A 24,685-nucleotide genomic window follows, 5' to 3' on the forward strand; every position below is an offset into this window, starting at 1 on the left:
ATTTCCGGAATAGTTTCTGTGTTTTCTGCAGACATGGATCATACTTAGTTGTTGAAACACCTTTACTCTTTGTACCAAAACACAAGCCCTTCGAAGCAGAAGATGCAATCACGAGTCTAAAGTTGTAAATAAATTGAATTAGACACGGTTTTTTTTTTTCAAGTATTTTCTGTATGTATGTTACTACAGTCAGGTTTTTATTACGTACCTCGTAAAAAACCGCGTTATTCAAAAATCCGCGTAAAGTGAATCACCAAAAAGGGCTTAGAAAAAAACCCGAGACGCTCTAGAACCAGTATTTAAAATTGTCCTCTTTGACGGTCATTCCGGATCTTTCGGAGGGCGGTGGGTATTTTTTTGACTAAGTCTTCTACTAGATAAACACTTAAACGTTTCTGGTTCCAAACCCACTTTAATTCGAAAATTCGCGAAAAAGTTTTTGAATTAGCGCGGTATCGCGTAAAAAAGCGCGATAATTAAAAAATCCGCGTAAAAAAAACCTCGTAAAAAATTCCGCGTATAAAAAACCGCGTAAAAAACCTGACTGCACGTATTTCTGTACGTTTTTTTCAGAACTGGAGAGTTGGGGGGGGGGTTATTCGAATGCTACTTTTTTTTTCAGGGGGGTTTAGGTTTTGTGACCAAATGCTACGAGGGGAGAGGGGGGGCTTAAAAATCATGAAAAAAATGCTACGTCATTTAAGCATGTTCCCTTAGTCGAAAGTCGATTACGCTTTTCCTTAATAATTGATCCTGTTTTCGAAAAGAGCCGCTTGCATGGCTCTGTAGATTCTACCTTCAGGTCTGCATAACCGTAGAAAAGGATCGTTCCCGTAGGTTATTCTACAGAAATTTCTGTTAAATTGGCATTGCCGATGAGATGGCTGCATGCATACGATGCATCAAAATGGCACAGGAAACAGCAATTTTTCTGCTTCGTTCGTTCTTCTTTTCAGGGTTGTTTTGAGTCTTTTCGATACTGAGAGGTGTGTATCGATATTGATGAAGTATCGCTGGTAAAACATCGATACCAAATATTCGAGTATCGGAAGTAAAAGGATCGATTATGTATTAGTATCGGTGGTATCGCAACGTCCCTACACATCACTCTACTTCTTGCTTAAAAAATGGAGAATCGCTAAGCTGGATATTTTTGGTGAAGGCGTTAAAGAAATAAAAGAACATACAACCGAACAATAAACCTCTAAATTACACACAAAGTGTTGTAAATGTGTTACATGTACTTTACAAATTACACGATTGATTATGCCAGAGGTGTCCAGCTAATAGCGCTGAGAAACAAACTTATCAATGCTGAATGGATTAAGCGTAATAATTACAAATTTTTCTAAACAAAATTATTTTTGTAATATTTTTTTCACTTTTCGGACCCCTGAAATGCATTTGAATGACGTTGAATTCTGACATTAGATTGCTTTTTAGTTGGATGACAGCCCAACTAGCGAACACCCAACTAACGAACACCCAACGAGCGAATCATCACTGTATTTTGCTATAAACTGGCCAAACATTTTTCATATGCTCTTTCTTGAACATTAAACTGTAAAATATGAACATAATTGAAAAATCATTGCCTTTCCTTGGTAAATCATCAATGCGACAAATGGCTGTGATAATTGAAGATTAAAGAGTAATCAATCTAATATAAAATACATTTTATCTGGTAACGTGGTTGTTGTTTGACAACGTTCGATCACATTCAAACGCACAGTTTCTGTTTTGATGACTCCTGTACAACTTTAAACTCCTCCCATCAAAGCGAACAATAAATTGCAATGGAGTATATACGGATCGTATCAAAATATGTTTGCTCGATGCTATTATTTTTCGCAGCTCAGAATTACATCCAAAAAACCAGCAACAAATACTTCAAAAAGTTGTTTCTTTCTGAGAAAAGCTTTTTTTCCCGTGTCAGTCACTTGTATCCGTAGTGGTTACCGTGTCCCGTCCTTTTTCCTTCGCGGAAGCTTTGCGCGCCGGCCACGCCAACCTAGGATAGAGGAGACAAATGGGTAAAAACAAGTGTACTTGACTTTGGTTGTTTATTTGGTTTTCGGTTGGTTTGGGTTAGTGTCGTTTTTTTTTCTTTGGTTAACTCCGGCCTACGGCAGAGGGGATGAGTTGATCGACTTTTGTATGGGACTTAGGGCCATTTCCACGATGTTGAACTGATTCCGACTGAACACGTACCGGATCATGGTCCGAAGGTCGCTTCTGCCGCTTTGTCTCAGCAGCACGTAGATGTAAGGGTCAAGCATGAAATGTAACAGAATTAGGATGTCCGACAAGCGGAAAAACCAACTAAAGCGAGCTTGTAATTTCTTCTCCAGCAGCTGGGATAACAGTATCGTAACCTATACGGAAGCAAAAAAGAGAAGAACAACCCAAATAATAAATAATTAAAAGATTGCTCATGATCACATACTCTTGATATTATCATTATTAGAGATTTGTTCATATGAATCATGAAAACAGGGGGAATTTTCAACTTCAGATATGTGGAATGGTTCGTGTGTTAGGCGAAATGAAGAGAATAGGGGCGTGCCCACTGCCATTAGTCTCAAGGGACCACTTCGAATGATCGAAACTGGACGTACAATGTTATTCGACATGATAGATGCTGTATAAACAATTCACTACTCACCATCTGGGGAAGCCAGCAAGCCAAAAAACTAATGCTAAGGAACGTCATCAGCTTGGCGAATCGAATTTCCTCCGTCGTGGGCTCGCCCATCATGCGAAAGATGGAGGAATCAGTGAAGCTGGCCGATTTCTGGGAAATTCGGGTTGTGGAGCGCTCTAGCATCGGAGTCGGCTGGACGGAGCGAAACTGGCGGCGCATTTTATGGTGTGATTGGTACAAAACCTTTCGCACACTCAGATTACAGATGACGATGCCGATGCAAAGTATGATTCCTGGAAAAATATGCTTGATCAGAGCGATTTTGCAATATTTAACATTTTTTATAAATATTGGATATTGAACTTTTCTAGAACAAAGCGAATAATTGTGTTCGAAACGTTCATCATGTAACATATTTGAAGGCTATCTTAGAGATAATTTGATGTTGTTACATTTTTTTAATTTTCGACCTCACTTCAATGTACAATTAACTCATGCAAATTGTACAATACAAAGTGCACAATATTATCTCATTGAGAATTATTTCCGCAAATTGCTTACTAATGCACAACTTATGAACTATTTAGTCGTTAACCTGAAGCCTCCATTAACGAACACATCTGAAATAATTCAATTCTTGACTTCTATGAACTAAACTACCACTAAAGGATGTTACGATTAAAATCTGGTCAAGCAGGAATATGTATCTAGGGAAAATATAATCTTTCGATTAGTTCCTGTCATCAATTTATGTACCGTCGTTTCATCAATCTCAAACCTCAAACTGCTTTTCGCTTCCAACGAGTTTTTAAATCTTCTGCATGTTCCACTTGATGGGCTTACATCTCTGGAATGAACGAAGCTTTGGTGTGTCGGGAAGGTGCTCCTCCTAACTCGTTTTCGTATGGGCAGAACGCCAAACCCGGCTAAAAGATCACGTAACAATCGTGTTTTTTAGGAAGAGTAGCAAACGTTTTTAAGGCACTTGTTGGCGTAAATTTCCTGGTTTACTGTCCCGGTTGCAATGAAAATGAATTATATTTTTTAAATTGGTAGCTACCTTTTGGATTTTCAATATCTTCTCGTAGAAGAATCATCTTGTACGCAAACATCCCAAAATAAGGATGTTCAGGTTTTTTTTAATACATGATTGAAAGCAATGAAACAAGTTTCAGTCGACCAAATATTTTTCGTATCACCCTCTATACATCATTTCTATATCGTGGTCTAAACCGTAACAATTTAATTCTTACTTCTCCATCAACTAATCATAACTAATCACTAATAATCATTCATCATATCCTTTCAACCTCGTAATTCGATCGCCTTGCGCTGACATCTTCATCAGTTAGTTGAAAAACAAACGTCCGCACATTTATTCGCGCTTTACCACTTATCTGCCTGGTTCAATGCCACGAAAGTAGGTCACCTTTTTCTAGTCCCTAACAATTAATGGTGTATAATTTTCCAGCAAATTATCCGTTTTTTCACTTACCAACTGCGAAGAATAAATACGCGTAGGCGACGTCTGTCGGGTCCGTGGCTTCCCTGTATCGGACACAATCCTGCTCGGTCTCATTGTAGTAGACTCCGAAGCCAAACAGTGGGAGGAAAGTGAAGAATGCCCCGATTGCCCAGAGCAGGAAAATCGACCTTCTGATCATTTTATCGGACACATGCTGCGGGAAGAGCAGAAGATAGTAAAACGGAGTGTGAAAATTGAAAAATGCGCATCAAATTCGAATCCTTCATCGTGTGCCCGACACTTCCAATTATAACACTGATAGGTATCATGAACTCAGCGGGTTAGCGTCTGTAAATAAACCAATGATCCAGTTCGCTACAGCTAAAGAGAGGCACGTGGATTTTGAATCTTTTTCTAGTACTACAAACTCGCTGAGTATTTGACAATCTGATTATTTATATTTATTACTAAAAATTCAGACGTATCCTCCGATTCAACACTCATACAAACCTTATGATAGAAGAACGGCTTCGTAAGAGCTATGTACCGTTCGAGCGCCATGACGAAGGCAACGCAGCCGGAACTGATGCCGAACACACGCCAAACTACCCGGAAAATGCAAAAATAGTGCATGTTCTCTTTGATGAGCTGCTTCGGCAGATAAGACTGCAGGTACATCTGCACAAACATGCCCGTTAATCCGATCAGATCGTTGGTGAGTAAACATCTGAAATTGCAAACAGAAAGCGGCAAACAGAAATTAATTATGTACGCTGCGAACATAATTAATTGTCACGGATTATCTCGGTTTCACATAATCGATGCAGTGTGCTTGGACGGTTACATAGCCGAAAAATTCTACGGTTTTCTCTGGCACTCCGTAATGTGAGAAAGTTCTATAAACGGTCAAGAGAATTGTCTAGACTAGATGAGAAACATACGGATATACAACTGTATATATCCTTGGAACGGTATTATTTCGAACGTTCAGAAAAAAACAAGGCTTCTAACATCATTAGATATCTATGCTTGCGGTTAAATAGAGCGAATTCCTACATTTTTAAATATACAATCGACAAAAAAACTTGCATTGAATTTGAATCGAACCAACTCGCAGGTAAAAAAAAGTTTCTCTTAGGTAACGAAACAGCAGTGATAGCAAAAGAAACAATAATGAAATTTAAGAAAAGTTACAACTTTCAAAAGCACATTCTCTTTCAAGACAATAATTATGGGGGAATTCCAACAGCAAGTCATTAAATTCAGTGGGAAAGGAGAATGTCAAAAACTTCTCAAACAAGCTTTAGCTACACAATATCAAATTGATCAGGGCTCACGCAAGCAATTTTCCACTAACACAGAAATAAAAGGAAAAACTCAATTAACATTACAATACATTGATGATTGATTTTATTGGTGAAAATGGATGTTTGCAACTTTTCATTCATTTGCTGCTTTACTGAGCAGTGAAGTAACCGTCATAGCCAACGTATCAGAAGATTGCTCTGCGTTTCATTCTGTCTACAATTCATCACGTTTGAAAGTTCGAAATCTTGAGTTTTGAAAGTTTGAAATCTCAATAAAAATTCATGGTGGTTCCATTTCCATTTTCACAGAATGTACCCAAGTATATAAAGTATAATCCTATGTCATAACTCACCAGAGTTTAATGACGCCTTGTGAACTTTCACAATCGATCCAATTTTTTGATTTCTGATGATTCATTAGGGAATTACAATCATCACCGCAAAACATTTTTTTCTTTTAAATCTCCCAATTGCTTTGATTTGATTTTCCGCTGAAATCCGCTTTAAAATTGTTTTATGGCCATTGATTTAAAATTAATTATTTGCATCTTTTCATTTTTCAGTTTTTCTCTAGGTAAAATGTTGGTCTAACGAACCACTTTTAGGATTTTCCAGTCATGGTTTGGTAGAAACTGTTAGTGTATTAGGATCGTTACGCTAGCTCGCAGGGTGGCCACTTTAAATCAATTTTCGATTTCCCGTTTTTACCGGGTTTTCCGATGGACGGTGCTCCCACGACCATTGTTATACAAAAATGCCCCAGAAGATCTGAGCACACCATTCGATTCGTTAGCACGTCCTGAATCTCTGGTCAAAATTTTATAACCGTCGATCGGTACATTTTTAAGTGAGGTCGTAGAAAAACAAGTGATATGAAAACGACAAAATATACATTTTGAAGTACGTTTTTCAATCACCATTTGTTGTGATAACTTCCAAAATAATTTCTGTACACCCCAATATTATGTTTTATGATATTTACAATTAGTGGCAAGATTCATTTGAAAATCTCACAAAAACCCGATTTTGAGGAGAGGAATTCCATGAAAAATTATTTTGTCCTGTACAATGTACAGATAAGATAAGATCGCAGCATTCAATTTTTTTCTTTTGAATTTTTTTCACTACTTTGCTGAAGAAAGTAATCTGGAATATTGAAAAATTGAAAAAAAAATTATATTTATATTATTGATCAAAAAACCGAAAACATCAAAAGTGAAGCTTTGTTCTATGTAACAAACTTGCTGAAGACAGTCAAATCAAAAACGATCACGATTTATCGAGTTTAGACCACTGTGCACTGTAAGATTCTCAAATAAACCCTTCCACCAATTGTAAATGTCATGAAACATAATACTTGGTACATGTAGAAATTATTTTGGAAGTTATTTCAGAAAAAACGTGGTTTCCGTCGGTCTAGTTCCGCCACTGTTGTTGTGCCAATCACCGACGCCCAAGGAGCCGACTCCACCCAGGACCCTGACTTACGACCCGTTGATTAACGGACCGGTGCCGAACGGAAGGCGTGATCCCAGAGATTTTTCGCCTCAGAAAGTCTCCCGGCTAGGAATGAATCTAGACCAGTTGGGTTGGTTGTGAGTGGATCACGCCACCCCACAACCATCGACACCTGTGTTTTCCCGGTGTTTTATTTTGAAAAAAAAAAAATAGAAAAACATCAGTTTTCACATCCTTACCTATGTCCTGCTAAAAACAGTGTTATAAAATAATCTAAATCATTTTACCTTCATCGCTTTTAGCTTGGGCTTCCAATACCTCTGTTAGGATGCCAATGATATGTGTTGGCGCCGCAACGTCGAACCACCCTACAATCTTCGATCGAGAGTGGTATAATTGGTTTCCCGCGCGATGAAAGTGCATCGCTACATAATTGGCGTAGAGCTATCAGCTCTTTCCCTCTCTTCACTATATTGCTTTGTAATAAAATCCTATAAAAACCCAATCCCCGCCAAAATTAGTTAGACAAACTTAAATTGTTAAAGATAACACCCGATTATTATATCTTCCGAAATCCTTTCAAACCGTTGGCACAAATTCAATATGTATCATTCGTTCGATTGCGAAAGTTACCCGCGTTGCAACCAAAGTTCTCACAAATTCAATATGTATAGGCAAAATTGAACTTGTCTTCTCGAAAAAGGCCACATGTAAAATTTAACCATCATCGTATCTCGGAAAAAAGAGCCTCAATGTGGTAAGAGTTTCACTTTTCTAACTGATGAAAAATAAATTTTTTGATGCTAAATGTCTTGGAAATGCATGAAACGAATCTGTTGCTATCTTGAAATACTTTTTTTCAACAGAATTTTCTATCTCGAGCCAATGGAATGTATTAGAAATTTTTGTTAGAATCCGTGTTGTAAACCATGAAAACTCCGAAATCTGCGTTAAAAGAGACGCGTGAATAGGAATTCGATAAATACACACATCCAAACAAAATCTTGTTAAACATTCTAAAATATGTAAAATGAACTATTTTGGAGAATAATTTACTTAAAATCATTTAAGATTATAACATCAATTTTACATCTTTATGAATTAAAAAAACGGGACAAAAGTTAAAAGCGGGACTTCAAATTTTTATTCACTACTGGTGAAAAAATCGAATTTTTGTATAGATATTTTAAGTCTAGAATCAACCCATTGGTACATTGAACATTTCTCAACATAAAATATGTTTTAATAACATTTCCATTATTCGGCAAAACATCCGATTCTTTTTTGCACGGCGGATGCGTCCTGTGTAAAAAAACCGTACAAAAAACATTTGTGTTATTTCGAGAATCCGTGTAAAAAAAAACTTGTAATTTCGAGAAACCGTGCAAAAAAGGCGTGTAAAAAAATTCGTGACCGTGCAAAAAAAGAATCGGGTGCTTCTCGTGCAGAAACAAGCGTGTTCAGAAAAACCGTGTTATTTGCAGGAACTGTGCAAAGACGGCGTGTAAAAACAATCCGTGTAAAAAAAGATAGTACAAAAAGAGAATCCGGTGTACACTGAATTCTTTTTCACACGATTTTTTTACGTAATTTAATTTTACACGATTTTCTCTAAATTACGCAAATTTTCTCATGCGATTTGTGATATGAGAAACATTTTTATATGAACGCACACTTACACATATACACTCGTACATTAACACACATACACGTATGGACGACGAGCAGGTTCCCGGTTCAGAAAATTGTTTCAACCTCAAACGAAGGGTACGCGGTTGCCAAGATTAACGGAATGTCCTATTGAAGTTGCTATGCACCGCCACGTTGGTCTACCGAAAGGTTCACTCAGATGGTCGACCAATGGGCCGGGTAGGTGGTGGTGGGTCACTTCAATGGTTGGGCTGTTGAGTGCGGAAGTCGCTCTACGAACCAGAGGGGTCAGATCTTGTTGGAGGCTTTGACAAAGCTCAACTTAGATCTGGCCAACGTTGGGACCAAAGGTACATATGGTGCAGAAATGTGACGTTCTCCAGCCCAGGACTGGACACGAACTGCAGGGTAGACGATGGCTACACCAATAGCGACCACCAGTCGTTTTGCTAAAGTGTAGACGACAACGCGAGGCGGCAAGTGACGGGTAGAGCCAACATTCAGACCATCCGCGGCTGGAAGACATCGCATTTCGATGCCGATGTATTCGAAGAGGCAATGAGAAGAGAGCGCGATGGAGGTAGTAGGCTCCGGCCCGACTGCTGACCACCTAGTTGTCATACTATCGCGGGCGTGCGACGCCACCATGAACTGACGCGATAGCGGACCTCCGCAGTGCGTGCCTCCGTACAAGACGGAGGATACGTGCGCGAACACACGACCAGAGGATTGAGCGCCGCGTAGCATTCGATTCTGCAAGATTGACGATGAAGAGCGCGATTAAGGCAAGCAAAATAGCCTGTTTCGATAGGCTATGCGCTAGTGCCAATACGAACCCGTGGGGTTACACCTACATGAACGTTATGACCAAGACCAAAGGCGCGCTGGCGACTGCACAGCGATCACCAGCGATGCTGGAGCGTATCATCTGGGGACTCTTTTCACACCACGAGGCCAGTCTTTGGCCTCCGGCAGCCGAGACTCACGTCCGACGTTCCAGAGTCTCAGACACAGACCACGGATGGTCGGCCAACCTGCCGAACCTCCAATCAGTAAGCAACGACAAACGTGTAGAGATAGAAGAAGAAATGAGGGTTACGAATGAGGAACTCATCATGAAATCCAACTCCTTAAGGGTGAGCAAGGCACCGGGACCGGATGGAATCCCTAACCTGGCGATCAAATAAAAACGGCCCCCGGGCTGTTTCAGGCAATCATGCAGAGGTGTCTGTATGACTGCCTCTTCCCGTAGAGATGGAAGTGGCAGAGATTGGCCTTACTGCCGAAGTCTGGGAAACCGCCAGGGGACCCATCGGCATACAAGCCTGCGGGCAAGGTGCTTGAACGGATTACCCTTAACAGACTAGTGAGGTGCACGGAGGTTGTAAACGGTCTGGCAAGTAACCAGTTCGGTTTCCGGGAGGGCAGGTCCACACTGGATGCTATGCTCTCCGTCACTAAGACGGTGGAGGTAGTACTCCAGCGCAAGAGAAGGGGCATACGCTATTGCGCAATCGTCACGCTTGGCGTGAATAATGCGTTTAATAGCGCAATATGGGACTCCATAGCGCTTACGCTCAGAAGCGCCCATGTAATTACTTCCAGAATCGAGTACTTGTTTACAACACGAAGAAGGACCAGAAGTGGTTCTATCCTTGGCCCGGTGGAAAGACGATATAACGCTAGAGGTTTACGGCGAGTCGATCGAGGAGGTCGAGTTGACGGCCGCGCATTGTATTCGCAAGGTCGAAGACTGGATGCACTCCAGGAAACTGGATACAGCGCACCATAAGACGACGGTCACGGTTGTGAATAACCGCAAATCAGAGCCACAGGCGGTGATCAGACTTGAAACTGCACCATTACCTCAAAACGATCTTTGAAGCTCTTGGAGGTTATGGTTGACAATAAGCTCACATTTATGAGTCACGTCTACTATGTTTGCAAGAGGGCTTCAACAGCTATTGCACACTATCTCGAATAGCTCGGTGGTGTATGGTAACAAGCGCAAACTTCTTGGCAGCATGGTTTCGTCCATACTTAGGTATGGGGCCCAGTGTGGTCATGCGGGGTCCTCCATGTTTCCCGGGTGCGTGGATGCGGAAAAGACTGCTGAGCATGTCTTCTTCGAAGATCCTCGTTTTGCGCGTCCGCGGAGCGGCATGATAGTAGTGAGTGGGCCAGACACTACTCCGTGCCACCTAGCTTGGAGGATATGTGAAGATTCGAGAATCTGGAGTGGAGTAGCTAACTGCCAGTCTCCAGGTTAGTTAACTAACTCTTAATTCTAACTAAAAGTCTCGTGATACAACCAGGAGGTTGCATAGAGCATTAAAGCCGCTCCCTGAAGCAATACCTAGTGGTCGTCCCGGGGAGTATTATGGGCTGGAGACTGAAGGGTTTCAAGTGGGTCAAACTCCACACTACCTGAGGTTGGCCTCTCAGGTGTTTGGCAGCAAATTTTCTCTCTACCTGAAACAAAAAACATACATACATAACATACATACACACACATAGCGAAAGATTTTGTCAAAATAACGCGATCTCTTTTACACGATTTGTTTAAAAAAAATTTTGCGCGGACGCATCAATCGCGTAAAAAAGAAACACCAATAAACACTGCCAAATGGCATACCCCGCGAGGAAAGAGTCACCAAAAAAACACACAGAAAAACAAACACAGAATAGTTAGGATTTTTTCACATTTCCGCGAAAAAAACCGTATATGGAAAATGTTGATATTAACATTTTTATTTTTTTATTCGTTTCCCGCTTTTCTTGGTAACGTGTGTGTGGAAACCCCGCTAGCCCTAAATTATCCTGTCACAAAAGATGGGCCTGCAAAAAAAAAATGGAGTTGTCTGATTGTACCAACCTTTAGAAGAATGCTGTTAAAATTTCATGACAGGTTATTAACTTCTAATTTACTTATTGCTCTCGAAGTGACACTTCTTCTGTTATTTTGATTCTCATGGAACAAAGAAAATTTCGTGTTCAATTGCTTCCTGATTGGGAGAACTTTTTAAGCGACGCAATGGCTCGACAACCCGCATAATCAATAACCATAAAACGTGCCTAACAACTAGTTTATGACGCGTAATAGGACGGCGATTCGTGACAATGGATGGAGTATGAAACTATCACTATCCAATCGGCAGTCGGCAGAGTGGCTTTTGCCTGGTCATCAGCGATGCCAACCTTTTTTTATAAAAAGCTGTAAGAATTCAAAATAAAAAACTGGAGGAAACTGGATATATAAATATGAAGCTTTTACATAAATTTATTTTATTTTCGGATCAAAAATGCTGCACCGTATTATTGCATGTAACCAAAAAGGCTGAAAGAAAGTTGTTTACACATGGAGATTATAGTCACTGGCGTACATGAAATTGAGTAGATTTCGAATAAAATCTTACAACCGAGGCGCATGAATGCACAAAATACTGAAAAGACCATACATGTAATGGGAATGAGTTAAAAAAATGTGGTGATGAACAGAGAACTGGATAAAACTGGAACAATTTAAAAAAAAACTGGAAATATTCAACCTTCAGTTGTTTCGCTGACGATCTTCAAAAAAACTGGAGATATCCAGGAAAAACTGGAGGGTTGGCAACGCTGCTGGTGATAGTCGTCCAAAGCCCCCAAAAAAGCAACAAGCAACCGGTAATGTGTTGGCCAGTATTTTAGGGATTCGCAAGGCATAGTATATATCGAGTACCTTGAACATGGTTAAATAGTCAATAAACAAAATTATTGTACATTTTTGGATCGATTGGACGCTGAAATTGGGTCGACCGAAAAAAGTGACAAGGCACCCGCTGCTTGCGGTATGGCCGATAATTTGAAGGAATTGCTGGCTCCCGACATAATCAATAACCATAAAACGTTCTTAACAACCTTTTCGGGGTATAGGATCCTCACCCTCCGAATTCGGCAGATTCAGCCCCGAGCGATTATTTTCTATTTCCCAGGTTGAAAATGTGATTGGTCTCGAATGAAGAGGAAGAGTTCATTCCGCGTCGAACACTCGACAGAAACGGACGTGCAAAGTGGTCGTTCTATTACAATCCGGTCCGTGTGTACGAGTGGCCAAACAAAAGAGTGTATTATTCGCGCTAAATGCCAACTAGATTGTGAGTTGTGTCGATACGTTCTGTACCCGGCTCGCAACTTTGGCTGTATTGGTGCAAAATACCAGCTGCAGTTTTAATCTGTGCACAGTGAATAGATCTTTCTAATTCAAGGCCATCAGTTGACAGTCGAGTGTGCTGAGTGATCTCACACCCGGCTCACTGCTGCTGGCTGTATTGGTGCTGCTGTACCGGTGCTGCTGGCTGCTTTGGGTGCAGCTTCGAACGATCGGACAACCACTGCTGGAAGGAAGAAGTTAATAGGTACGTGTTCTTGTCGGCGCTAGTGCGCTGGTGCGCTACATTTAGCGCGATGGATATAGATCCCTCGCCTCCCGTGCCACCATCCCCGAACCCCCCTGACCCTGACCCTTCTGTTACCCCCTCCCCTGTTCATTCTCCAGTCCCCCCTCGCCCCAGGCTTTACCCGGACGGATCTCAACAGGGCAGCTATACTGTTTATTTTCGTCCAAAGGCAGGAGTGAATTCAAAGCGATTAAACATACTGCAAATTTCTAAAGACCTGACGAAGGGGTACAAGGCCGTGACCGAAATTTCCAAGGTCCGACCTAACAAGCTCCGTGTCGTGGTCAGTGATCTGGCACAGGCCAATGCTATCGCTTGCTCTGAGCTCTTCACACGCGAGTATCGCGTTTACATACCCGCACGAGACGTGGAGATCGACGGTGTCATAACCGATTCGAGTCTGTCTGTCGAGTGTATCCTAAAAAGCGCAGCCGGTTGCTTCAAAAATACCGAAACACAGGCGAAGATTTTGGATTGTAAGCAATTGCGGTCCATGTCTCTCGTCGGCGGTAAAAAAGTTTACACTCCGTCAGACTCGTTTCGCGTTACGTTTGCCGGATCTGCACTCCCTAGCCACGTCTCGATCGACCGGGTTCGTCTGCCTGTGCGATTGTATGTACCCCGTGTTATGAATTGCACCAATTGCAAGCAGTTAGGCCACACAGCCGCCTACTGCTGCAATAAGGCACGATGTAGCAAGTGTGGGGAGACTCATGCGGAAGATTCTTGCAGTGTTAATGCTGAAAAATGTATTCACTGTGGGGAAAACCAGCATGAGCTCTCCACATGCCCGGTGTACATGCAGCGCAGAGATAAAATCAAGCGGTCACTTAAGGAGCGTTCAAAGCGTTCTTATGCTGAGATGCTGAAGAAGACCGTGACCACTTCTACCATAACATCGAACCCCTTTGATCTTTTGTCCTCTGATGAAACCGATTCTGACGATTCATCAGCGGGAACATCTTATGCCAATCCTGGGGAGTCTAGGAAGAGGAAAAATGTTTCTTCTCCTAAACTTCCCCGTAAAGGTCCTAAGATTTCCCAAAGTGTAATGAAAAGTACGAACAAACCAAACAGTGCTGCGGAAAAACCGAAGCAAACTCCTCCTGGGTTTGCAAATTTAAAGTCCCAGAAGGAGTTCCCAGCACTGCCAGGAACATCTAAAACCCCAGTTGTTCCTTTTGCACATCCAGTTGATGAAACAAACTCTGGATTAGTGAAATTTTCTGACATTGTGGACTGGATTTTTGAAAATTTCAATGTACCCGATCCAATTAAAATTTTTCTTACAGCATTCCTCCCAACAGTTAGATCATTTTTGAAGCAGTTGACTGCCCAATGGCCCCTCCTTGCAGCGATTGTATCCTTCGATGCCTAATTCAACCGCGTATATGAAGGATTGTATCTCTGTCTTACAGTGGAATTGTAGAAGTATTTTACCAAAAATTGATTCGTTTAAAGTTTTGATAAATAAAAACAAATGCGATGCATTTTCCCTTTGTGAAACTTGGCTTACTTCAAATATTGATCTCAACTTCCATGATTTTAATATTATTCGCCTTGATCGAGACACCCCATATGGAGGAGTACTTTTAGGGATTAAAAAGTGCTATTCTTTCTATCGTATTAACCTCCCCTCGATCGAAGGCATCGAAGTTGTCGCATGTCAAATGACAATACAAGGTAAAGAGCTTTGTATTGCCTCAATATATATTCCTCCCAGAGCACAGGTTGGGCAACGGCTGCTCTTTGATTTAATAGAACTTCTTCCCTCGCCACGTTTGATTTTGGGAGACTTCAACTCTCATGGTGTGGCTTGGGGTTCCCCTTACAATGATAACAGCTCCTCTTCAATCTATAACCTTTGCGATGACTTCGACATGACTATTTTAAACAACGGTGAAATGACACGTATCCCGAAACCTCCAGCGCGCCCAAGCGCTCTGGATCTATCCTTTTGTTCGACGTCGCTACGGTTGGATTGCACATGGAAGGTAATCCTCGATCCTCACGGTAGCGACCATCTGCCTATTCTTATTTCAATTACCCCAATTACGCCCAAGCGCTCTGGATCTATCCTTTTGTTCGACGTCGCTACGGTTGGATTGCACATGGAAGGTAATCCTCGATCCTCACGGTAGCGACCATCTGCCTATTCTTATTTCAATTACAAACGGGTCAACTCGCATGCGACCAATTGACATTCCGTATGACCTCACACGGAACGTCGATTGGAAGTTATACGAGGAAATGATTTCAAAAGCGGTCGAGTCGATTCAACATCATCCACCACTTGAAGAATACAACCTCCTCGCGGGTTGATTCTCGACGCCGCGTTGCAAGCCCAAACGACGAAATATCCCGGCGTAACGATCAAAGAACGGCCTCCCACTCCGTGGTGGGACCAAGAGTGTTCCGATGTCTACACGCGTTTTTGGCCTTCCAGAAGGGAGGTATACCCGACGACTATATACGGTATTCGGAGCTTAATACCAAGCTTAAAAGCCTGGCTAAAGCAAAGAAACGCGGATATTGGCGTCGGTTCGTGAACGAGACGTCGAGGGAGACATCGATGAGCACTCTTTGGAACACAGCCCGAAGAATGCGGAATCGCGTAACGGTCAACGAAAGCGAGGAGTCTTCAAGTCGGTGGATATTTGATTTTGCCAGGAAAGTATGTCCGGACTCTGTTCCTGCGCAAAACTTTGTTCGCGATACGTCTCCGGGTCACGACGCGATAGAATCACCTTTTACGATGGCAGAATTTTCAGTTGCCCTCCTGTCCTGTAACAATAACGCGCCTGGGTTAGATAGAATCAAATTCAACTTGTTGAAGAATCTACCCGGCAATGCCAAGAGGCGCTTGTTGAACTTGTTCAATAAGTTCCTGGAGCAAAACATTGTACCGCAGGATTGGAGGCAAGTGAAGGTGATCGCCATCCAAAAACCAGGGAAACCAGCTTCTGATCACTACTCTTATAGGCCGATTGCAATGCTATCCTGTATCCGGAAATTGATGGAAAAAATGATACTCCGTCGTTTAGACCATTGGGTCGAATCAAATGGTCTACTATCAGATACTCAATTTGGCTTCCGCCGCGCCAAAAGGACGAATGATTGTCTCGCGTTGCTTTCAACAGATATTCAGCTGGCGTATGCTCGCAAAGAACAAATGGCGTCTGCGTTCTTGGACATTAAGGGGGCTTTTGATTCCGTTTCTATTGACATTCTTTCGGGTAAACTTCACCGACAAGGATTTTCTCCAATTTTGAACAATTTTTTGCACAATTTGTTGTCCGAAAAGCACATGCATTTTACGCACGGCGATTTGGCAAATTTTCGCATTAGCTACAAGCCCCCTTCTTTACAACTTTTATGTAAATGACATCGACGAATGTCTGGCAAATTCATGCACGATAAGACAACTTGCAGACGACAGTGTAATCTCTGTTACAGGAGCCAAAGCGCTGATTTGCAAGGACCATTGCAAGATACCTTGGACAATTTGTCTGCTTGGGCTTTACAGCTAGGTATCGAATTCTCTCCGGAGAAGACTGAGATAGTAGTTTTTTCTAGGAAGCATGAACCTGCTCAGCTTCAAACACAATTAATGGGTAAAACGATTTCTCAGGTTTTGGTACACAAATATCTTGGTGTCTGGTTCGACTCTAAAGGCACCTGGGGTTGTCACGTGAGGTATCTGATGAAAAAATGTCAACAAAGAGTGAATTTTCTTCGTACAATAACCGGACAATGGTGGGGAGCCCACCCAGGAGACCTTATAAGGCTTTACCAAACAACGATACTGTCTGTTATAGAGTACGGGTGTTTCTGCTTCCGCTCCGCAGCAAACACACATTTGATCAAACTGGAGCGAATACAATATCGTTGTTTGCGTATCGCCTTGGGTTGCATGCAATCGACCCATACGATGAGTTTGGAGATCTTAGCTGGAGTACTACCATTGAAAAACCGCTTCTGGAGCCTGTCTTCTCGTATTCTAATCAAATGTGAGGTCTTGAACCGTCCCGTGATTGAAAATTTTGAAAGGTTAATCGAACTTAATTCTCAAACCCGTTTTATGACATTGTATTTCAATCACATGTCCCAAAATATTAACCCTTCTTCGAATATTCCAAATCGTGTCGACTTATCAAATACTTCTGATTCTACTGTGTTTTTCGATACATCCATGATAGAAGAAACTCGTGGAATCCCGGATCATTTACGCGTGCAGCAGATCCCTAAAATTTTTTCCAATAAATATCGAAACATCAACTGCGACAATATGTACTACACTGACGGATCACTTCTTGATGGGTCCACTGGCTTCGGTATCTTCAATAACAATTTAACCGTCTCCCATAAGCTCGATAATCCTGCTTCTGTTTACGTCGCAGAATTAGCTGCAATTCAGTACACCCTAGGGATTATCGAAAAAATGCCCACGGACCATTATTTCATCTTTACGGACAGTCTCAGTTCCATTGAGGCTCTCCGATCGATGAAAGATGTTAAGCACTCTCCGTATTTCCTGGGGAAAATACGGGAACATCTGAGTGCTTTATCCGAAAAATCTACTCAGATTACCTTAGCGTGGGTCCCTTCTCACTGCTCGATACCGGGTAATGAGAAAGCGGACTCTTTGGCTAAGGTGGGCGCAACAAACGGTGATATTTATGAAAGACCAATTGCCTTTAATGAATTTTTCGCATTTGTACGTCAGAATACGATCATCAGTTGGCAAAATTCTTGGACCAAGGGGGAACTGGGAAGGCGGTTACATTCCATAATCCCCAAGGTGTCGACGAACCCGTGGTTCAAGGGGTTGGATGCAGGTCGGGATTTCATTTGCGTGATGTCCCGGCTTATGTCCAATCACTATAGATTTGACGCGCATCTCCGTCGTGTTGGGCTTGGGGAGAGTGGTATCTGTGCCTGTGGTGAAGGTTATCACGACATAGAGCACGTTGTTTGGTCATGCCCTGTACACCGTGACGTCAGGTCTAGATTAATAGCTTCCCTGCAGGCCGAAGGTAGGCAGCCGGCTGTTCCTGTTCGTGATGTCTTGGCGAGCCGTGACCTATCCTACATGTCCCTTATATACGTTTTCCCGAAATCCATCCACGCCCCAGTTTAGTCCTATCCCCTTCCGCCTACATCCAACCAAACGACAAGAACACGTTAAGACCCCGGATCCGGAAACAGCAATCAGACCCGCACGATACTCTCAAGGCCCGATGGAAACAACCCAATATGCCAGTCCGTAATATCTTGGCCCAGCAGCGGAACAAATTTAATATGCTGCTTACCTATGGCAATGAAAATCATCAAACAGCAAACCTGTGCTTTTAATGCAAAATATTCTAGCTTTAAGTTAGATTTAGTTTCAGCTCGTAGTCGGCAGCGAGGATAAAAAATTTGCTTTTAGTTATTAAGATACTTTAGAAAGTAAGCTATCAGATATAATTGGCGCCGTTAAACATTGAATTGTATTTGTGCCGTGTCAAATAAACTATAGATGAGGAAAAAAAAAGAGGAAGAGTTGAAAAAAAAAACTTACGGTAAACGCGATAGTGTGGGTTACATTGATAGCATATAACTACCCATTATATTTGTCTCATTATTTTTACAATATCTATTTACTGTTATTACTGGTTCATTACTGTTTGTATAAAGCAATGGTTTGTGACATACTAGTCCCTTAAGTTTCACAAACATTAATTCCTAAAAATGCGGGTATGTGTCTTAAATTTGCACTTTTTCAAGTAATATCCAAAAGGTCATGTAAATGACCACACTTGTAAGAATCAGACGATCCGAAAAATTACCAAAGTTACCAAAACACCTACATCAACGAAGAAAGCGGCTAATCCCCCTTGAAATTCCCGACAAAAAACGTAAACTTTTAGGAATGACGGGTTTGGTGGAAATCCATGCTTGAAATTTGTATCTAACCGAAGAGGGACCAGAAATGATTTTAAATGTATCAATAACATATCCAGTACTTATCCTAAAAATAAAAAAACCAGAGAAAATCCATTGCACAGAGTCATGCATTTAATTTATACTTTGAAAAGCTATCGAGGTTAACGGTACATTTTTAGAAAACTTGACGCGCAGTACTGTTTGTTCTCGGATGTTCTATCTCGAAAATTTCAATAGTAACCAAATCATAAAATTTAACTAAAATTACGCAATTGTGTGTTCGTCTCATATCGTCGGTGGTTCTAATCATTATTTTCCCTTAAAATTGTCTAGCAAATTGTCTATCTTTACTTGTCCCGCTTGCGCGTGGTATCAATAATCATGGCTATCAATTTTGTTTAATTTGTATATAACACAATAACTTGTAAACGTTGATTGACCTACCCCGAAGATCCAAATTCCTGATCAACCAGCAGACGTTATGTGTATAAATTATAAAAATTCTCCTTAATGTTACCATTCTAATGCTGTGCACGTTCACCGCGGACGCTCGTGTGTTTAAATTTGGCAACAAATCGACACCGTATATGCCACTGCAACGAGAATGGATTTGAATCGAACCATTGTACATTCTTGGGCGGGACAGGACGCCACAAGGAGCAACAGAGACAGAGACGGGATCCACACCTCTGCTGCTCGTGAGCGCTCGTGCGCTGCTCGTGAGCGCTCGAGCGCTGCTCGTGAGCGCTGGTCAAAACAAATAAGTCGTTTCGCAAAAGATGAGATGAATAATAATGGTGTTTCGCCTGACACTGATCTTTCGTTTTCAATCGAACTGCGCACAATATGACTATATTTGAGCGCCATCGTGGCCTCCCTAGCTGGCCTAACAAGCCAGTCGTCGTAGGTTCGAGTCTCGACTCGGGAGAGACTGTTAGTGTCAGTAGGATCGTAGCGCTAGCCCCGCAATTGTCCTGTACACTTAACGGTTGGCTGCAAAGTCTGTGTATAGTAAATAGAAGGTCAAGTTCCGAATCGAAATGTAGCACCAAGGCTTTGCTTTGCTTTGCTTTCGTGGGAAATTGTATTGAGTGGGTTAAAAAAATAAAAGTTAATTTTCTACAGAAGCTTATTTTTAGAAAATCTATTTATTTGTCATGAAAATAACAAAAGTTAAGGTAAACATTTATAATTATCTGATCATGAAATAATGAGAATAAAAAGCTACAATTTTTTCTCGAAACTAATTTGTTTATCTGACCCGAAGTGGTTTGTTTTTTTTTTTTTCTGTATGAACTCATCCCTGCGACCAGAGATATTTGATCTATCTCGATATTGCCCAGGTGTTTTCTGTACTTCGCACTTCATACTATTGGCATTGACGAATTTCATGAATTAAACGCTTTTCATTTATACCCGTGCTTGTGTGTGAGGTTTTACCCTTCCGTTTCAAGCTTACTGCTCTACTATACCGAGCTCCTTTCAATCCTGTCAGTATCACCAAATTACAATTACCTGAAGAGCGAAGGGGAAGGGGAACTTATTATATCAAGAGGAAGAGGTATTATCGAAACCTCTCCCCACGTGTCAATATCGCCAGTTACAATTCCCTGTAGAGGACTGATATTTCTCTGGTCAGTTTTACTATAAGAAGGACCTCTTCGAGAGGAAGGAGTCCTATCGAAACCTCGTTCCTCCTGCCAACACCGCGTCACAATCACAATTCCCTGAAGAGGCTCTAAACATCTCTGGCCAGGCTGCTTAACATCTCTGGTTAGTTTCACTATAAGGAGGACTTTATATTTTGTCAAGAGGAAGAAGTATTATCCTAAGCTCGTTTTTTCAACCAATATCGCGTCATAATTTCAATTCCCTGAAGAGAACTATTATACTGCCGGTAACCGCAAGTCAGTCTCATCTGTAAAAATATGAAATCGAGAAAACAGCTTCGAAAGATGTTTTATTCACGCTCAGTTATCACTCATTCAACACGAAATCATTTGACAATATTCATGCTAAAATATAGTTTGAACCACTGAAATCATTGATTTAATGATAAAAACCTCGAGTGTGACTGACTTGCCGTTACATTCTTCATCGAAGAGAAAAGTAACCGCAAGTCGTTCACATTGCCATGTTGATGCTATAGTGCTTGTCGACGTGTTGTTATTCGTTGTCGTAGAAATCCGTCAATCCTTCGCAGTTCGGAAGTGTATGTTCATGTGAACAGTTCCAAAAATGTCGATGTTGGAAAATCTCATGATGTACGGAATCGATGAAAGCTCATACGGTGAGGATTCGGATGAGCTTTCATCGGTTAGCAGTTAATTCATCCGACAATTTCAAGATGATCAAAATCCGTTTGAGGTTCGAGCATCACCTGTGGCGATATCTTGGAACAATTTCCTAGATTCTGAGGGATGCTTTTTCGATACTGAAAATTTTCCGGGAAGATCCATTAAGAAGCGAACCAAGAAAAAAAAAATGGACTTGAACTCATATTAGCAGGAAATTGCTGCACATAAATTCATCACCATTTCAAACTAAAAAATAATCCCAATGATTATTTTTTAACGGTCATATCGAACTTCTCTCCTCCACTCCCTAATCCCCACCCATTTTATTTTGTTTAATTGGGACTGATATTCGATTAGTTTTCCTTTGGGACTGACTTGCGGTTACTTTTCATAATGAGACAATTCGACTTGGTATTGATTTTCACTTTTGTTGAACAAATCACTATTTTTTATCGGTACATCTGAAAATACACTCAATGATAGGCCAAAATCCGATCAAAATTGACAAAATCACAGATGGGACTGACTTGCGGTTACCGGCAGTATACGCTACTCATACCAGTTTAAAGGAGAGACTTATTTCGTCGACTGCAAAGTTGTAGATGATATTTTTGTCATTCCGTAAAAACTAAATACCGTAAGAAAAAATGCTCTCGAAAAAAAGGCCAAAAAATACTTATAAAAAAAATATCTTAAAAAAAGTTCACTTTTTAAAAATCTGTTTTTTTTTTAAAAAAAACTACACATCGTTAGCACATTGATGCCTAATCGAAAAAATTAAAACTAAAAAAAAGTTTTATTTTTTCAATGAAAAACAAATGTTTTTTTTTAGATTTTATTGTAATATTTTTTTGGAATGACAAAATTATTGTCTACTACTTCGTCGAGGACACTATACCGACCAAACAAGCCGTTTAGACACTAGAAATATTTTTATCATTAATGAACACTCGGTGCAGGTGACATTCAAACATTCACTTTCAAAAATTAGTTGCGATTCAAAAATAAAATACTAATAGCACACAATGACACCTTTAGCCTATAAGAACATCTGTGCAAAGTTTAAAAAATTGTATCTGAGCAAACTTTAATTGCAGTACAACTAGTATATTATAACTAGTACTAATACAAACTGCTTTTCAATTTATAAAAAAACCTCCCATCTTGTAAATGCATCCAGCGATCAGGAAGACTAGCTATAATCTAATCGTACACCTGAAAACCTAAAACAGTCTACCAAATACGAAATGATTCGCTAATGACTAGTGTCGTAGCATCATCTTTGTGGTGAATGTCGCCCAGTGGGAACTGGGAAAGGTCAATAAATTTTTATTTGATTCGTATATCAACTCATGAGCCATGACATGGCGAGATACACAACATTTATAATAATGGTGACAAGATGTGACTTGAGATCTCAATAATTAGCTTTAATTAAAAATAATAATTTTTCCGCGTCACAACGAAAAAATATAAAATATTGGTCAACTTTTTTTTTCTATTTGTGTTGATATTATGCCTTTTCCGATAGTAATAAATGATTATAATCGATTTTCAAATCAAGTAGTTGTTTACAAAGTATCGAAATTTTTCAGTTCTCAGAATGTTTGATACAAAGCAAGAAATATTTTTTATTGCATTTGATGCTTTGAAGGTAACGATCTGGTAATAGCTTACACTAAACTATTTACCAATTTTTCTCAAAAATAAAAAAGCTCGTTATCATTCGCTTAATATTAAGAAAGCCGAACTCTAAACTTTTTTAATGCAATCTAATTTGACAAAACATTCAATTGAAGGCGTAGAGCTAAAACATGCAAACATAAAAAGAATCAAGAATTTTTCAACATGATTCGTTCAACATAAAATAATACCTAACTGACGATAACTAATATTTTTCATCACTCACTTTAACATTAAGGAATGTTTGGTATTCCGCACGTTTTTTCTCTGCCAGAGATAAATGAGCGCTATCAGACTACCGGCGCAGCCGAAAAGGTACGATAAACCTATAACGATATGGCATGGTTTTCCACACGGCTTGGCCATGACCTTCGTTATATTTCCCAAGCTGAAATCCGTCAAAGTGTTGCTTGCATTTTCAAGATCCGCAAATCTCTCCAGCAGCGAACTGTTCAGTGTGAGATCCGTCATTTTTACACTGCTCCTGTTTAGGGCGATTAAACCACACGGTCACCAAAAGTGTATAAGCACTTTACACAGCTATCTCTCGTAGTGGAGATCCTGTTTTGACTTGGTAAAGAATTAGCACTGTGATGTTCAACTTGAGTAGGCGCGCCTAGAATGTGTTTGCATTTCCCTTACATTCATACTCTAATCCTTTCGACACTCGTTTACAAGCTACTGTAAAAAAAACTATCACACATTGGCGTCAACCAAAAATCACTTGAGACTGCTACAAAGTGTAATCCTTCACGCCTCCCAACTGAACTACTACATACGGATCAACGGGCTCCTTTTGATGCCCCGTTAAACCGAATCGAACCGACCACGCGCGCTTCCAGAGCCAAACTGAGCGCACCACAAGACACGCGAAAGAATTTTAGCCACCCACAGTTAAAACATCCCCTGAATAGACGACGGGCGGACGAACACTTTCCGGCCCCCAACTGCTAGAAGCCAATTCGACGCAGCGAACGATGATGCCGATAATTGCGATTATCGGAACGTATTCGTATTGAAATCATGAGAGTACCAGCTTGACGAGGGATGCTTGCCGACAAAATAGGCTGGAGAATGATAAGCGCTTAAGTACATGTTTGTGTTTAAAATAAATTAAAAAGCAACTGTCTCTTGATGGTCCTACAATAATCCCCAACCTGTTGAAGCTATTGATACTTGAGCTCATCGTTTTCTTTGCCGAAGGGTGTGCGTTCGTTGGGGTGAAATAAAACAATAAATAACTATGAGCGGAAATAACAAGAAGGTTGAGGTGAATGATTGATGTCTGGTAAAATCATGGGTTTGAAGGAACGTTAATTCAAGCGAACTTCGTCAATTGGTACTTGCAGGGGTCGATTTCGATTTTAATTAATGTGCCAACGAACCGAAATTCCAATCGTTTCAAACGATTAAGCGATATTGAACAGTATCAGGTGTTGAACAAAAAAAAGTTAATGTTATGAACAAACTGCTCATTTTAGACATTACAGATCTGTTTAGAACGATACTATAAGATGTAACAGTAACAAGACGGATTTATGTATCGAGTTATTTTCATTGACATATATCGCACGACAAAGCGATAGTAGAAACTAAAGCAACTTGCTTTGCTTGTTCTAATAGAAAAGCGAAAGTTAGACACGTTTTTCCATAATAATGTAACTTTCACCACAGTTATTTGATGCGTAAATGATACAGTATGTTTTGCAAATGAAACTAAAGATATGAAAGGTGGTCGTTTTCGTCGAAGCTTCATACCGTGAAAACATGAATTATTCACAACACAACAGGTATAGAGACGACAAATTCAAGGA

General features: G+C 40.6%; 1 protein-coding gene across 2 annotated transcripts; it reads right to left on the bottom strand.

The window, feature by feature from the left end:
- Nucleotides 1-1,661: 1,661 nt before the first annotated feature.
- On the bottom strand, nucleotides 1,662-23,715 carry LOC129729461 (prostaglandin E2 receptor EP4 subtype). Of its 2 annotated transcripts, XM_055688046.1 has the most exons (6): nucleotides 23,098-23,715; nucleotides 4,620-4,836; nucleotides 4,140-4,323; nucleotides 2,666-2,937; nucleotides 2,212-2,375; nucleotides 1,662-2,011 (listed from the first exon to the last, which is right to left on the bottom strand). In XM_055688046.1, exons 1-6 carry the CDS (start codon nucleotides 23,340-23,342, stop codon nucleotides 1,933-1,935), a joined length of 1,161 nt encoding a protein of 386 aa, XP_055544021.1. In that variant the 5' UTR covers nucleotides 23,343-23,715; the 3' UTR covers nucleotides 1,662-1,932. The 2 variants fall into 2 exon arrangements, with proteins under 2 accessions (XP_055544021.1, XP_055544020.1); XM_055688045.1 differs by having other exon boundaries at nucleotides 1,662-2,375.
- Nucleotides 23,716-24,685: the final 970 nt, after the last annotated feature.

The sequence above is a fragment of the Wyeomyia smithii genome, chromosome 3 (genome assembly GCF_029784165.1).
Source record: "Wyeomyia smithii strain HCP4-BCI-WySm-NY-G18 chromosome 3, ASM2978416v1, whole genome shotgun sequence".
NCBI lineage: Eukaryota > Metazoa > Arthropoda > Insecta > Diptera > Culicidae > Wyeomyia > Wyeomyia smithii.

What these genes read in the sequence shown, in the direction of transcription:
- LOC129729461 (XM_055688045.1), bottom strand. Translation starts at nt 23,342, where the DNA reads ATGACGGATCTCACACTGAACAGTTCGCTGCTGGAGAGATTTGCGGAT. An exon ending in GTATTTATTCTTCGCAGTTG is followed by an intron (nt 2,938 to 4,139) that starts GTAAGTGAAAAA and finishes ATATTTTTCCAG; the next exon opens with GAATCATACTTTGCATCGGC. An exon ending in CTTGCTGGCTTCCCCAGATG is followed by an intron (nt 2,376 to 2,665) that starts GTGAGTAGTGAA and finishes GCTTCCGTATAG; the next exon opens with GTTACGATACTGTTATCCCA.